Here is a 12,947-nt window from a genome sequence, read left to right on the forward strand (position 1 = left end):
TTTTTAAAAAATTAATTTATTTGTGGTGGCTCCGGGTCTTCCTTGCTGCGCATGGGCTTTCTCTAGTTGCGATGACTGGGGGCTGCTCTCTAGTTGTGGAGGTGGCTTCTCTCCTTGCAGACCACGGGCTCTACAGAGCCCAGCAGCCGCAGTGCATGGACTTGGTTGCTGCGCGGGATCTGGGATCTTCCTAGGCCGGGTTTTGAACCCATGTCCCCTGCACTGGCACATGGATTCTTAACCGCTGGACCAGCAGGGAAGACCCTTCTTTTATGTCACCACTTTTCACGTCCAGCTGAAACAGCTGGGTTCCTGTGTCCCTCCTCCACAGCCTGCGAACTCACTGAGGGCAGCGTCTGCGGCTTCCCTGTCTTGGTGTCCCCACTCCTGGGGGACCTGGCCCTCAGCGCTGCTTGAAGAAACATCTCTGAACAGAACGACATGATGTGAGACCAAAAGCGTCTTTACGGGGGCTCGGTCTGGCCACCAGGGTGCCCGAGTCAGTGTCCCCGGTGCCCGCGCCGTGACGGAACAGGGAGGTGCAGGGCCTGAGCGCTGAGACACCAGCAGCCTCACCAGGTTCCTGGGACCCCCCCGCGCGGCCTGAGGATACTGAGCCTGGCTCCCCCCTCCCCCGACCTCAAGAGACTATCAGATCAAGGTCAGTTTTTGGTTATTTTAATTGTAAAAACCAAGACATTTATATATAAATAAGACCGCTGTGTAAAATAGGATTCACCCTTCTACTAAAACCCTTCTCCCCACACTCAAAAAGAATATAGAAAACCCAGCAGAGATAAGAAGTACAAATCGGCATGCGGTCCCTGATGAGAAGTAAGTGGCAGGCCAGGTTTCCCTGCTGAAACAGGCCTCGCGGCGAGGGCGCTCCTGGCCCAGGCGTCTCACCGGAGGTCAGTGACACTTCCAGAAACCGCGCAGGCGCGGTTCCCGCACCCTCAGCCACTGGTTACCAACTGCACACGTGGCGGCAAGGTGGGGGGAGGTACGGGGCGGGGGGCAGGCTGCTTGGTCCTCATGCCAAAGCCAGGGGGTTGTGGAGCTGTTGGCGCAATGAGACGCGGTGGCTTGTTCAGCCCGGGGCCAGGCGGGGAAACGGGCTTCTGGGGGTGGGGTCACCGCTTCTCCAGAAGAGGAGGAGAGAGGCCCTTAGTGACCCCCTAAGAGGAGAGGCTCCCTCGAGGCCATCAGCACACAGGCCCCATCAAGACAAGGACGGGCGGACGCCTGCCCACAGTGCTGGCTGTGGGAAGGCGTGGGGGCTTGGCAGGTCCCTGTGAGAAAAAAATACCACCCCCCCCGCCCCTCCTTCGACCCTGTCACAGACACCCCACTCCCCCAGCCCTCCCCTGCTGCCCGCTCACACCGGGGGCTCAGCGTGAGACGGCTGCGGATGCACACGCGGGGCGCGGCTCAGGACACGGTACACAGGACAACGGAGAAAAGACCCAAGCTCTCCTCTGGAAAGTCAGGACCTGCCCCTGGCGGCTCCCCCCTCCCAGGGAAACAGGGTCGGGGGGAGGCCTGCGGGGGCGGGGCGGGGACGGGGAAGGGCGGGGGGACAGTGTGTCAGGAGCACTTCCAGACACACACAGCCAGGGTCCCCCCGAAGTACAGGTAGAGGAGGTTCTTCACCTCGTGTGTGATCTCAAAGCCGAAGCCTTCGCCGATCACCACGTGCCAGGAGGAGCCGAACTTCTTGTCCATGGTCTCTTTGATCATCTTGGCAGCGCTCTGCAAGGAGAGCAGGCTCGCTAGGGGCGGGCGGGTGCGGGGCAGCTTGGGGGAGAGAGTGGGCGTGGGTCAGCGCCCTCACGGGGGAACCAGAAGACTCGGCAGGAGAGAGGCCTTGTAGCCTCCTCACTGCTGTTCGGCTCTCGAACCTTCAGACAGGGTTTCCGGCCCCTCCTACCAGGGGCGGCTACACAGCTACGGCAAATTGGACAGTCTACCTCAGCCGTCAGGAGACACCCGTGAGGTGGCAGGGTGGGGCATCGGGCCTGAGACGGCCCCCGGCTGAAGCTCAGGCTGTGCCCTCAGTGCCCACGCCAAGGCTGCTCTCAGCCCTCAATGAGTCAGCGCCCCTGAGCACACGCTGCGGATGGAGCGATCGCCATCTTCACAGTGAGGGCTCAGGGCTACCTTCAGGGAGCACGGAGGCCTTCCCTGGCGCGTCTGGAGGGCTCTGGGAGAGAGGTCGGCCCTGCCTTCCTCAGCTGCGGCAGCGGCGCTCCCCGTCCTTCCTGAACTCGCTCTTTCAAGAGGTCTCGGGAGGGGCAGAGGCCCGGCCTTTGCGGGGTGAAGCCCCAGGCTCCGGCACTTGCTGTGCCCTAGCCGCGCCCACCACAATGCCAGGCACCTCACCCACATCATTTCAGGACGTCTGTCCTTAGGACCACCCAGCGAGGAGGCAGCATCCTTGCCCCCTGGCACAGACCGGGAAACTGGGCCCCGGCGATGAGAACTGGCCTGTCCAAGATTAAAGAGCTAGGAAGGGGCTGGAGACAGATTTGAGCTTGGGCCTGCCTGGCCTGAAGCCGGGTACACAGTGGCCAGGCTCTGCCTCCCCCACAGGCTGCCACCACGCTGGCTTCCTTCTTGTTCACCAGCAGACTGATGAATGACTTCCTGTGTCGATGCCGACGTGTGGTATCGCCAGCACCTAGGTCAGTGCCTGGCACAGGGATGGTGTTTAACATCTTTTCTGAATGGATATATGAATGAATGCCTGGCCGGCCTCTGTTCTCCACTGGGATGGAGCCAAGGGGAAAGGGAACCTGTTTTGCAGCCCACCTGAGATGGGGCACGTGGACCGGGGCATCACAGAAAGTCCCCCGGCTCTTCTCCCTCTAGCACTGGGTCAGTGCCCGAGATAGCGCCAGTCTCTGCCCTCACCGGCCTTCCCCACGCTCTGAAAGCTTCCCAGGAAGGGTCTGGCCTGGCCCCAGCAGCACTCTGTGCAGCTGGCTGTGGGGACTGGGGCCACAGGGGTCAAGACACGAGGGTCCGCACTGATGGCAATACCTCGTTGTTGTTGGAGAATTTCTCACAGGCCGTGACACACAGCTCCATGGTCTCCACTCGCATCTCCTCTGGCATGTCCGAGTGCTGGAGACAGGGCGGGGGACAAACAGAGAGAGCCTCAGCCTGTGACCTGTCTTTCTGGGCTGCCTCTCATCCCAAGCTTAAGGCACGGGCAGAGCCCAGAGAGATGACCTGTCAAAACCGAGCGAGGCCTTGTGGGCTTTTATGCCCGGGGCCCCTGTGCAACCAATGCATCCCAGCGACACACAGGGGAAGGTGGCTGGCCCAGGCAGAAGTACGCTGGCCACGGAGATGCTTTACCAACAGCCTCAGGGCACAGCAGACTCAGATCCTGAAGAGATGGTGTGGCCGCTCTGAAGGCCCCCTGCTTTTCTTCCTGGCCCTCTCTGGGTGCCCTCCTCCCCTGGGCTCCATCTTCACCCTCGCCTCTTCTCCAGCTCCTGCTCTTCAGGGATCCCGCCCTGCTCTGTGGATGCAGACATCTATGCAGGCAGGGTTCCACATGTTCATCCTTACTTTCGTTTTTAGGGCTCCGGATTCCTATGTCCAACTGACTACTTGCCAGCCTCAGAGGTCTGAAAGATAATGCTTGATGTTCTCCCACAAACCTAGTCTTCCGTCTTCCCCCTCTTGGTAACCAACACTGTTTTCTCTCCCACACTCAGGACAAAACACACCCTGGAAGTCACCCTTGGCCTGCTTTCCCTCATACCCAGCATCCAGTGCGCTGCTGAATTCTATTGCTCTACCTTCAACATCTGTCTAGAACCCTACCGTGTCTTGCCATCTCTGCTCCATGACCTGGACCCAGCCACCCTCTCTCTCCCTGGGCCTCTGCAGTAACATCCTGGTTGGTCTCCCTGCTTCCACTCGGGTTCCCTAAAATCCATTCTCCATCCAACAGCTGGAGGGCTCTTTCAGAAACATTAAACAGATCACCGGACTCCTATTCCTCCGCTGAAGGCTCTTCACTGTTTCCCTTTGAAGTCAGGATGGGATCCTCATTTCTTACTGTGGCCCCCAGGCCTGGGAGGCTGGCCCGGCTGTCACACTGACACTCACGTCCTGTGCCCCCTCACTTGGCACTCATTCCAGCCACACTGGCCTTCTTCCGGCGCCTCCCAGATGCTGAGCTTGCTCAGGCTTTCCATGCTTGCTGCTTCCCCTGCCTAGAGAATGTTCTCCAGACTCTCACAAGGCGTGCTCCCTAACTTTATTCAGGTCTCTGATCAGAGAACCCTTTCCAGAAGCCAGTCTTTACTCTCCAGCTCCTTACTTCTGCTTTATTTTTCTTCAGGGCACTTGTGACCTGAAATTATGTTCTTTAAACCTTTTTTCACGTGGGCCAGGCCTCTGTCTTGTTCACGCCCATATCCACAGTGCCCAGAACAGCGCCCAGTATGTAGTAGGTGGCCTAAATAATTGTTGAATGAATGGATGGATGAATGAACCACTGTGGACGCCCCCTTGGTCTCTAGACTGGCCAGCAGAGCCCGTCATAACCTCCTCCCGATGCTACCGTGCCGGGGACAAGCTCCCCCTCGCCTCTCTCTCTAAGGCTCTGGGGCCCTGCTGGCCACCTGCCTCCCTCCTCCGGGCCTTACCCTGACCAGAGGGAAGGTCTGCAGTCGTTTATAATCAGCCTCATCTTTCTTCCCTTCTGTTTCTCCCATGATACTTCCACTGTGACCAGGAGGAGAGAGGGATGCTTTCAGGAGGTGCTGGGACTGGTAATTAAGACACACCCAGGAGATTCAGGAAGCAGGCCCTGCCAGCTTGGTGGAAGCAGAAAATGTCTTTCCCCAAGGGGTGCTGTAGAAAACAGGAAAAACCAGGAGAAACGAGTTGGCTTAAAAACTATACATCACAAATTAGAAATGTCTCAGTAACAATCTGACACCTCCCCATCTCAACTCCTCCACATCCTTTTCCAAATGGCCAGCAAGTCTGGAGACGGGAGGATGAGTCAACACGAGATGCTGGGACCCAGTGAAGAACACGCTGGTACGATGCTGCAAGCCCACACTGTCATTATCAAGACAAATACTGACTGCGGGCCAGGCCGAGGGCGGAGCCTGCAGCTTGCAATGAACAAACCCGGCTTCTCTGCTAGGCCACTGTACATCGTCCTTGCTTCCCGGCAGACGTGGTTAGAAAGTGAACTGTCAGGTCGTGTTCAACAGTCCTGGGCTTATGGGCAAGCAAGTGCCTCCTTTCGCAGGTCCTGGCTCTAGAGGAGAAATGTGGCCAGTGACGCTCTGTGCCCTCCTTGGCGTGCCAGGCAGTCCAGCTCTTCTAGTCCACTCCCTCAGGCCACCATGTCCTGTCCGGCTGGCCCAGGGGTTGGGAGGCTCAGGCCTTAGTTACTGGTCCTTCCGCTCACTAGTTATGTGGTCCTGGGCCTCAGATTCCTCACCAGTAACACGCAGGTGGTCACGTCTACCTCGTGGGGCTGTTACGAGAATCAAATGAGATGGCGTATGCCGGGCACATAGTAGGCACTCAGCAAACAACCAGCAAACTGTCTTTCCCTCCCTCTGGCTCCTGGGAGATTCACACAAGGATATGATGGAAAAGTTATAAAGCCTAAAACACATGCATAGATTTCTTTTTCCTTTCCAAATCTTATGGAAAAACAGATGGGGCTTTTCCTTAAAAGATGGGCTTGGATCCTAAACGACTGGAAGCAGTGCTTGAAACTCGGTGTTTCTCTCTATCCTACAATTCAATTTATCCTATAACTAACTCAAAGAACTTTTAATATCAGAAGTACAACTAATATAAATGAAAACACACCACCACATCATTAAGCCCCTTTTAACTATCCTGATTGAACAAATGGGTGTCCCTGATGGCTCAGTAGTAGAGAATCTGCCTGGAATGCAGGAGCCGCAGGTTTGATCCCTGACTTGAGATGATCCCTTGCAGGAGGAAATGGCAACCCATTTCAGTGTTCTTACCTGGAGAGTCCCACAAGAGGAGCCTGATGGGCTATAGTCCGTGGGGTTGAAAAGAGTTGGATAGGACTGAGCTGGTATGCAAATACAGCCAAATAATGTTACAATATTACAGCATCGCTCACATTTCCAAATAAATTTAATTTTCATTGCACAGCCCCCGAACCCTGAAGATGCCCAGTGTAGTAACAAACAGGTAGGTAATGATGGGTGACATCTGTTCCTGCGGGACAGACACTGTTCCAAGTACTCCACATGCATTTACTTGGCCCTGTGCCACCAACCACCCCACGAGTTAGGTCCTGCATGTAAGGGAGACATCACTACCCCGAAGGTCACTCAGCTACTGAGCGGCAGAGCTGGAGCTGACCCAGGATGGTCTCTGACACAGGTGATCCTAACACCCTCCTCACATCACAGGGCCTGCGCCCAGCAAGCACACGAGGTTGGCGCCCACACACTTCGCCCCGAGGTATGACCACTAGCGTGGCTCCCATGATCCCAGAAGTGAGAGGAATGTTAGAGCGTCCCTTTCGGTGTCTCCCCGTCCAGTGCTAACTTGATCCTTGTTTGGTCAAGCCTTGAGCTTTCTGGGCACATTTTTTCTGGGTGGTGCTCTCAAGTTTATCCCCCTCTCTGGTGCTGCAGAAATCCTCAGCACTACTCCATGTGGTCAGCTCCCTCGAGCGAAGCTAGAAGCCTGGCATCACCCTCCACCCAGCAGAGGGGGCGTCCTCCCCCCATTTCCCGGATATGCTCTGGTTTCCCAGCAGACAGACGGCTCCTCTTATCTCACCATCCTGGGCATTTGTACCACCCGGATATTAGCCGTGTCTGTTTGTCTCTACATATAAGCTGGCAAACAACCAAGTACAATCTCATCGTACTCTCTGCTTAAGTGTCTTTATTTCACAAAAGACAGTGAGTCATCTTGTCCTTTCTTGTTCCTATTAAGGCCCCATTCCCCCGTCCTCCTTGCAGTCTTTGGTAAAGGCCACTTTGTTGCCTCCTCCCCTACATCATCAAGGGGTGACAGAAGGTGGGGGCTACGCTGATGTAAAAGGGGTACATCCTTTGTAAGCTTTGCTGTCTCCCGAGACTTTCAAGTGGGAACAATTTAAGACGCTGAAGCAGCTGCTTTAGGCCCCTTCCACTTGAATATTTCAATCCGATTCAATTCGGCCTCTGGGCTAACAAGTGCCAGCACAGAGGGGAGCTCAGAGGCAACCGTGTGCACGTCTGCCCTCAGGGACCTCAAGGTCCATGACCACTGCTCGGACTTTGCTTCAGCACGTGGAATCCTGGATGAAACCACACTTCAGAGGTATTATCAAAGCCCATTCTTCAGGAACAAAGTGGGAAAGCCACTGGGACAGTTTTTTTTTGGGGGTGGGGTGGGTGGGACATCACGTTATAGAGAAGAGAAGGTACTATGAGGGGGGGCATGAAGGCTAGAGCACCAGCTCTAAAACCGAGAACAGTTCTGCACTCTTCCCTGCTTTGCAGCCGGAGGCAAGTAATTTAACCTCCTGGGCCTTGGGGTCCTCCTCTGCGAAATGGGATGATCCCACCTCCTCTCAGGGAGCTGTGGTGAGCACCGAGTATATGCACGTGAGCATTTGGAAACCGTAGGGTCTCTGCACCCAGCACCGTGCTGCCCTGACAACCACCATGTTATCAGCCGGACTTCATCCTCATCATTCGGCCACGTTTATTAAGGATCATGACTGCAAGTGGCTTTTCCTAACCTCTACACATACTTCTAAAAGGAACAGTTATAGACAAGGTGTCTCCAAATGTAAAAAGGTAGAATTTTTTATGACACTGTATCATTATAGTACAGCTATAGTCATTCAGCTCCGATTTTAAAACCCTGCTGAAAGAATGTTACCCAAAATAGCACAACTCAAGTTTTAATAACCTTATCAATCTTCCATGCAAACGAGTGTGTGCCTGACAGGTCCAGGCCAGGAAGCAGTTGCGTCAAGTCTAAAAGAGAGCCCTTTAATAATTAAAGTGTGCTCCCGGCCAGGGCATGCCAATCTGCTGGGTAGCAGAGCTCGACTCTCCCCGGGGCCCGTCTGGGCACACAGAGCCAGCGTCAGCCTTGCTCCCTCTCTGCCCTTTATTCTCCTTCTCAGCCAAGGGCCCTTCTGGAGCCTCAGGCAGCCTCGCCCATGTCTGACGCGAGGCTTCTCCTCGGCAACGAGCTGGACTCCTCATCTCATCATCTTGTCAAAGCCTGTGTCCTTTGTTCTTCTGTGGGCACTGACCTCAGCCACCATTTATTCTTCTGCTTCTGAAATGTTTGGGAAGACTCCTTAAGTGGGTTAGGGGATGTGGGAAGGAGGAAGGAAAAATGAACGAATTCTGGGAAACAAGGCCAAAAGGGTCTGCCAGCAGGCCCCTCACCACCCACTCCAGCCACTCAGCGCCTGGAACAAGCTTGGTTCATAGACCACAGCTTGCCGCCTTGACCTCTTTCCAGCATCGGAGGGATGGGAGGACATGTGTGGAGCATAGCTTTATGGTTGTGAGTACAGGCTCCACAGGAAGGTCTGACTTCACACCTCGGACTGTCTCGGATAATTGTTTACCTCTCCAGGCCTCAGTTTTCTTATCCGCAAACTGGGTCTAGAACAGACTCTACTTCACAGTCAATGTCAGCTTTTGTTACTGGCGTGGGAGCAAGCGTCCTTCTTCGAATCCCAGGCAACTAAACAGCGAAACCCTCAGACAAACAAACCAACACTCATCGAGCTCCCGCTCTGTGCTGTTAGTACTGAGGCAGGAAAGAGTCACAAGGGGATTTGGCAAACACAGTTGGGCCAGGGGGGCTCTGGTGGAGTGAGTGATACACTGCTTTCACACCTGCTGTCTCATTTCATCCCAAAACAACCTGTAGGGGCAGCACCCGCTCACAAGACAAGGCACCTCAGAGAGGTCTGGGGGCTGGCCTGGGGGGACACAGCCAGCAGTGACACAGCCAGGATCGGAACTCTTATTCTTCTTTACCTTCTGTGCTTTCTCTCCTGTCCCGAGCAAATAGGAGACAAGACAGTAACACAAACAGTGTCCATCCTTGACAGCCTGCAGTCCAGATTCCTGCCCACATAGGCCTGATGGTGCCGGCTGCAGTAAGGTTACACACACCCTCGGCACCTCGGACATCCTCCTGCCCTCCCCTGACAAGTTCACCCTCTGCCTTCCGGCAAACAAAAGGTGAGGCTCGTAAGGTGAGGAGAAAGGAACCTGAGGACTTGAAGGCATTCATCTAAGATATCAGGGAGGTCAGGAAACAACATGGACCATCTAGGTTTCACCATCCTACTATAAAAGAAAGTTTCAAGAGTAAGAAAGAGATGATTGCAGGATAAAGAAAGAACAGTCCTTGAGAAGACAGTTACCTTTCATGTACACAAAGAGTTTTGTTTTGTTTTTTCACATCCCCCTTATATTTTTTCATTTCACTGATGTCTGGTGAAAAAACTTCTGATGTGGCTTAAACCAGAGGGAGGGAGGGAAAGAAAGATGGAGAGATAGAGATCAAGACATTTTCTTTATGTACAAGATGATGTAATAAACCATACTGACTCACATGGTTCTCCCTCATGGACATACCCAAGTCTGGATGCAATCCAAACACTTTAGTCAAGATACAAAGTACCACAAACAGCATTAACCATCACAGTCATCACAAGGGAACAGCTGCTCACTGCAGACAGTGGATTACGAAGTCTCTTACCCGTCCCTTCCCCACCCTACCCCTTTCACACCTACTCCCCCCTTTCCCACTCAAGAGAACAGATTTGAACCTAAGTGACTAAGAATGATGTTATCACAAAAATAAACTGGAATGAGCGCAGAGTTACTTTTTAAAAAAATCATTCATAACCACTAATTACTGGTGACGTCTCATAGCCAGTCACAACTCAGCAGTGCGTCATGAGTCCAGACACTCTCCCGGGGATGAAGGACTTGCTCTGCTCTCCTGTAGATGCCCCCAGAGCAGCGTCCAGTGTCTGGCACACGGCAGAAGCCCAACAAATATCTAAACTCTAATTAAACTGTATTTCATTTGCCCCCTGGGAAGGGGGGCCCGATCAAATCCCTTCAATAACATCTATTGAGCACTGACCTTGAGTAAGGCAACAGGATGGGTGTTTTATCTAGAGGATCTCATTTACTCCCCCTAAGAACTCCATCAGGCAAGCACTATTATCCCTACTTCCCTGATGATCATTCAGGCTGAGCAAAGCAAAGTGACTTCCCACCCAGCTAATAAATGGATGAACCAAGATGCACTCAGCCATATATGACTTTCTGTTCCGTTCAGTCGCTCAGTCGTGTCCGACTCTTTGCAACCCTGTGGACTGTAGCCTACCAGGCTTCTCCATCCATGTGATTCTCCAGGCAAGAATACTGAAGTGGATTACCATCTCCTTCTCCAGGGGATCTTCCCAACCCAGGGATCGAACCCAGGTCTCCTGCATTGGAGGCAGACACTTTAACCTCTGAGCCACCAGGGAAGCCCCAAATATATGACTCTAGGACTAAGCTTTTTCAACTGCTCTGCTCTAAGCAAGAGAGAGTCTCTGCTTTCAAGGAGCATACAATCTAATATGAGGGAACGACACACATACACAAGGAACTAAATATGGTTCATGGCAGAGAACAGGAAGTGCCGCCAGACAGACAGAACTAGAGGAAAGAGGAGAATTCTGGAGGACGGGAAAGGACAGTGAGAGTCTGATGGCAGGGGCAGCATTTGAGTCAGACCTTCAAAGGTGAGTGGGAATCCTGACGGGTGGAAAGTGAGCAAGACATTCCAGGCAGAGTGATGAACAAATGCAGTGCTGTGGAAGCAGAAAGCTCAAAGCGTTTCATGAGAAAGTCCAACAGTCCAATTTGGCCAGAGGACAGACCTGGCAAATGAGAAGAGAGGGGACATGCTGGGAAAGGGGCTGGGATGGGGTTGTGGATGTGGAGAAGAGCCCTGAGACCCAGGCTTAATAAATATGGATATTTTTATTGGAGAAAGAGAAGTCGTTTGGAGGTCTCCTGGGGACTGGTGACATGGCTGTGTTTTGACAATTACTCTAGTGGACTGGGTTAACAGGACGAGAGACTGGGGGTAGGAACACCCAGTATAGTTAGGAAGCTATAGCAATGGCCTGGGTGATAGGCATGAAAAACTTGAACCAGGATAATGGCTTCAGGCATGGAGAGACTATAAGATCCTTGCACAGGCAGAACCAAAGATGTGACACTGCCTAAGTGGGATGAGCACGGCAGAGGGGCAGATGATGCCCCAGGAGGATGGTGATCTAACTGAGAGAGACAGGAGAATTCAGGTAGAACAGATGGACAGACAGAGATGCGGGATGCTTTGATGTTTGAATTGCTGCTGCTGCTAAGTCACTTCAGTCGTGTCCGACTCTGTGAGACCCCATAGACGGAAGCCCACCAGGCTCCCCCATCCCTGGGATTCTCCAGGCAAGAACACTGGAGTGGGTTGCCATTTCCTTCTCCAATGTGTGAAAGTGAAAAGGGAAAGTGAAGTTGCTCAGTCGTGTCCAACCCTTAGCGACCCCATGGACTGCAGCCTACCAGGCTCCTCCATCCATGGGATTTTCTAGGCAATAGTACTGGAGTGGCTTGCCATTGCCTTCTCCAGATGTTTGAATTACTGAGTTTAATTTGTTGGTGAGAAATGCAAATGGAGGTATCTCCTCAGGAGCAGGGGATCACAGAATCATGGATTACCAGGGGCAGGAGGGGAGCCATCAAGTCCAATCACTACATCAATAAAGCAATCTCTATTCCAACCCCCACCCCCAAAGTCTCACTAACCATGGAAGCCCAGGAGAAATATCTGAGCTGGAGATGTGAATCGGAGGGTGAAATGGAGAAACAGGTGATTCTCAGAGGGAGGGAAATGTGCAGAAATATGAGACAAAGGAAGGAAGTTCATATTATTCTCAGAATCCCCTGAGAAGATGTGCTATAGTATCCTAATTCTGTAAATACTCAGGCTGGACTCCAGGGAGATTAGAGAACTTGCTAGGGTCCTGTAACTGGGAATCCACATTAGGTTTGCCAAGTCCTTTTCTCCAGGAGACGGTGAAGGATAGGGAAGCCTGGTGTGCTGCAATCCTTGGGGTCGCAAAGAGTCGGAGGACACAACTGAGCGACTGAACAACCACAAAGTCCTTTTCACTACACTCCAAACTTCCCATGAGGATCATGTCCTCGGGGAAGTCTACAGTTGGGTCAAAGAATCACATCCTGGAACGTCAGAGTCAGAGACCTTAGGGATGATTCAACCTAACTTCTCATTTACAAATAGGGAAACTGAGGCCCAAAGAGGGAAATGACCAGCCTCAACTGCCAGACAGTCGTCAACTGTCCAACTCAAGCGGTCTGGGAGGAGGCGATAAAGACCACCCGCCCAACCGCGGGAGGAGGGGGTTACTCTGCGAATGATGGGTGATCAAGGTGCAGGGGGAGTCGGGTTAGAGAGGACGGGGAACGTGAAGCTGGAGGGGATCTCAGGAGGGTCTGCAGAGTAGCGACGGCGAAACTGTCTCGACAGAGCTCGCAGGTCCCCGAAGTGGTGGGGGGGGCGGGGGATGGGGGTTGGGAGGATGTGGAACTGGGGACCAACAGGCAGGAGGCTGAGGTGGGGCCTCCGCGGTGGGCGAGGCCCCGCCCGCCCCGCAATGCCTCCCGGCCCCGCTTCGGGCCGGCCCTCCCCGCCCGGTTGCCCGCCGCACCCGGTGGCCTCACCTGCTCCTGAGGGGGCCGGAGCTAAGGCCTCAGCGAGCGCACCCCCGCCAGGGTTGTCAAGGAGCGAAACAAGAGTGTCTTAGCAACAGCGAGGAAGTCCTGCCCCCTCACCGGACGTTACGGGACTTTTACTTCTTA

The 12,947-nt window shown here is 53.7% G+C and overlaps 1 protein-coding gene across 3 annotated transcripts; it reads right to left on the reverse strand.

Annotated features, from left to right (window-relative positions):
- Positions 1-662: 662 nt before the first annotated feature.
- Positions 663-12,947, reverse strand: DNAL4 (dynein axonemal light chain 4). 3 transcript variants are annotated; one of them, XM_055396134.2, is made up of 5 exons: positions 12,810-12,947; positions 4,668-4,875; positions 3,043-3,126; positions 1,654-1,752; positions 663-1,060 (listed from the first exon to the last, which is right to left on the reverse strand). In XM_055396134.2, the coding sequence occupies exons 2-5, from the start codon at positions 4,734-4,736 to the stop codon at positions 1,034-1,036; spliced, it is 279 nt and encodes a 92-aa protein (XP_055252109.1). In that variant the 5' UTR covers positions 4,737-4,875; positions 12,810-12,947; the 3' UTR covers positions 663-1,033. The 3 variants fall into 3 exon arrangements, with proteins under 3 accessions (XP_055252109.1, XP_088693620.1, XP_055252108.1); XM_088837494.1 differs by having other exon boundaries at positions 663-1,139; XM_055396133.2 differs by having other exon boundaries at positions 663-1,752.

This window comes from Moschus berezovskii, chromosome 6 (assembly GCF_049115385.1).
Source record: "Moschus berezovskii isolate FMDL1 chromosome 6, NW_MosBer_1.0, whole genome shotgun sequence".
NCBI classification, from domain to species: domain Eukaryota; kingdom Metazoa; phylum Chordata; class Mammalia; order Artiodactyla; family Moschidae; genus Moschus; species Moschus berezovskii.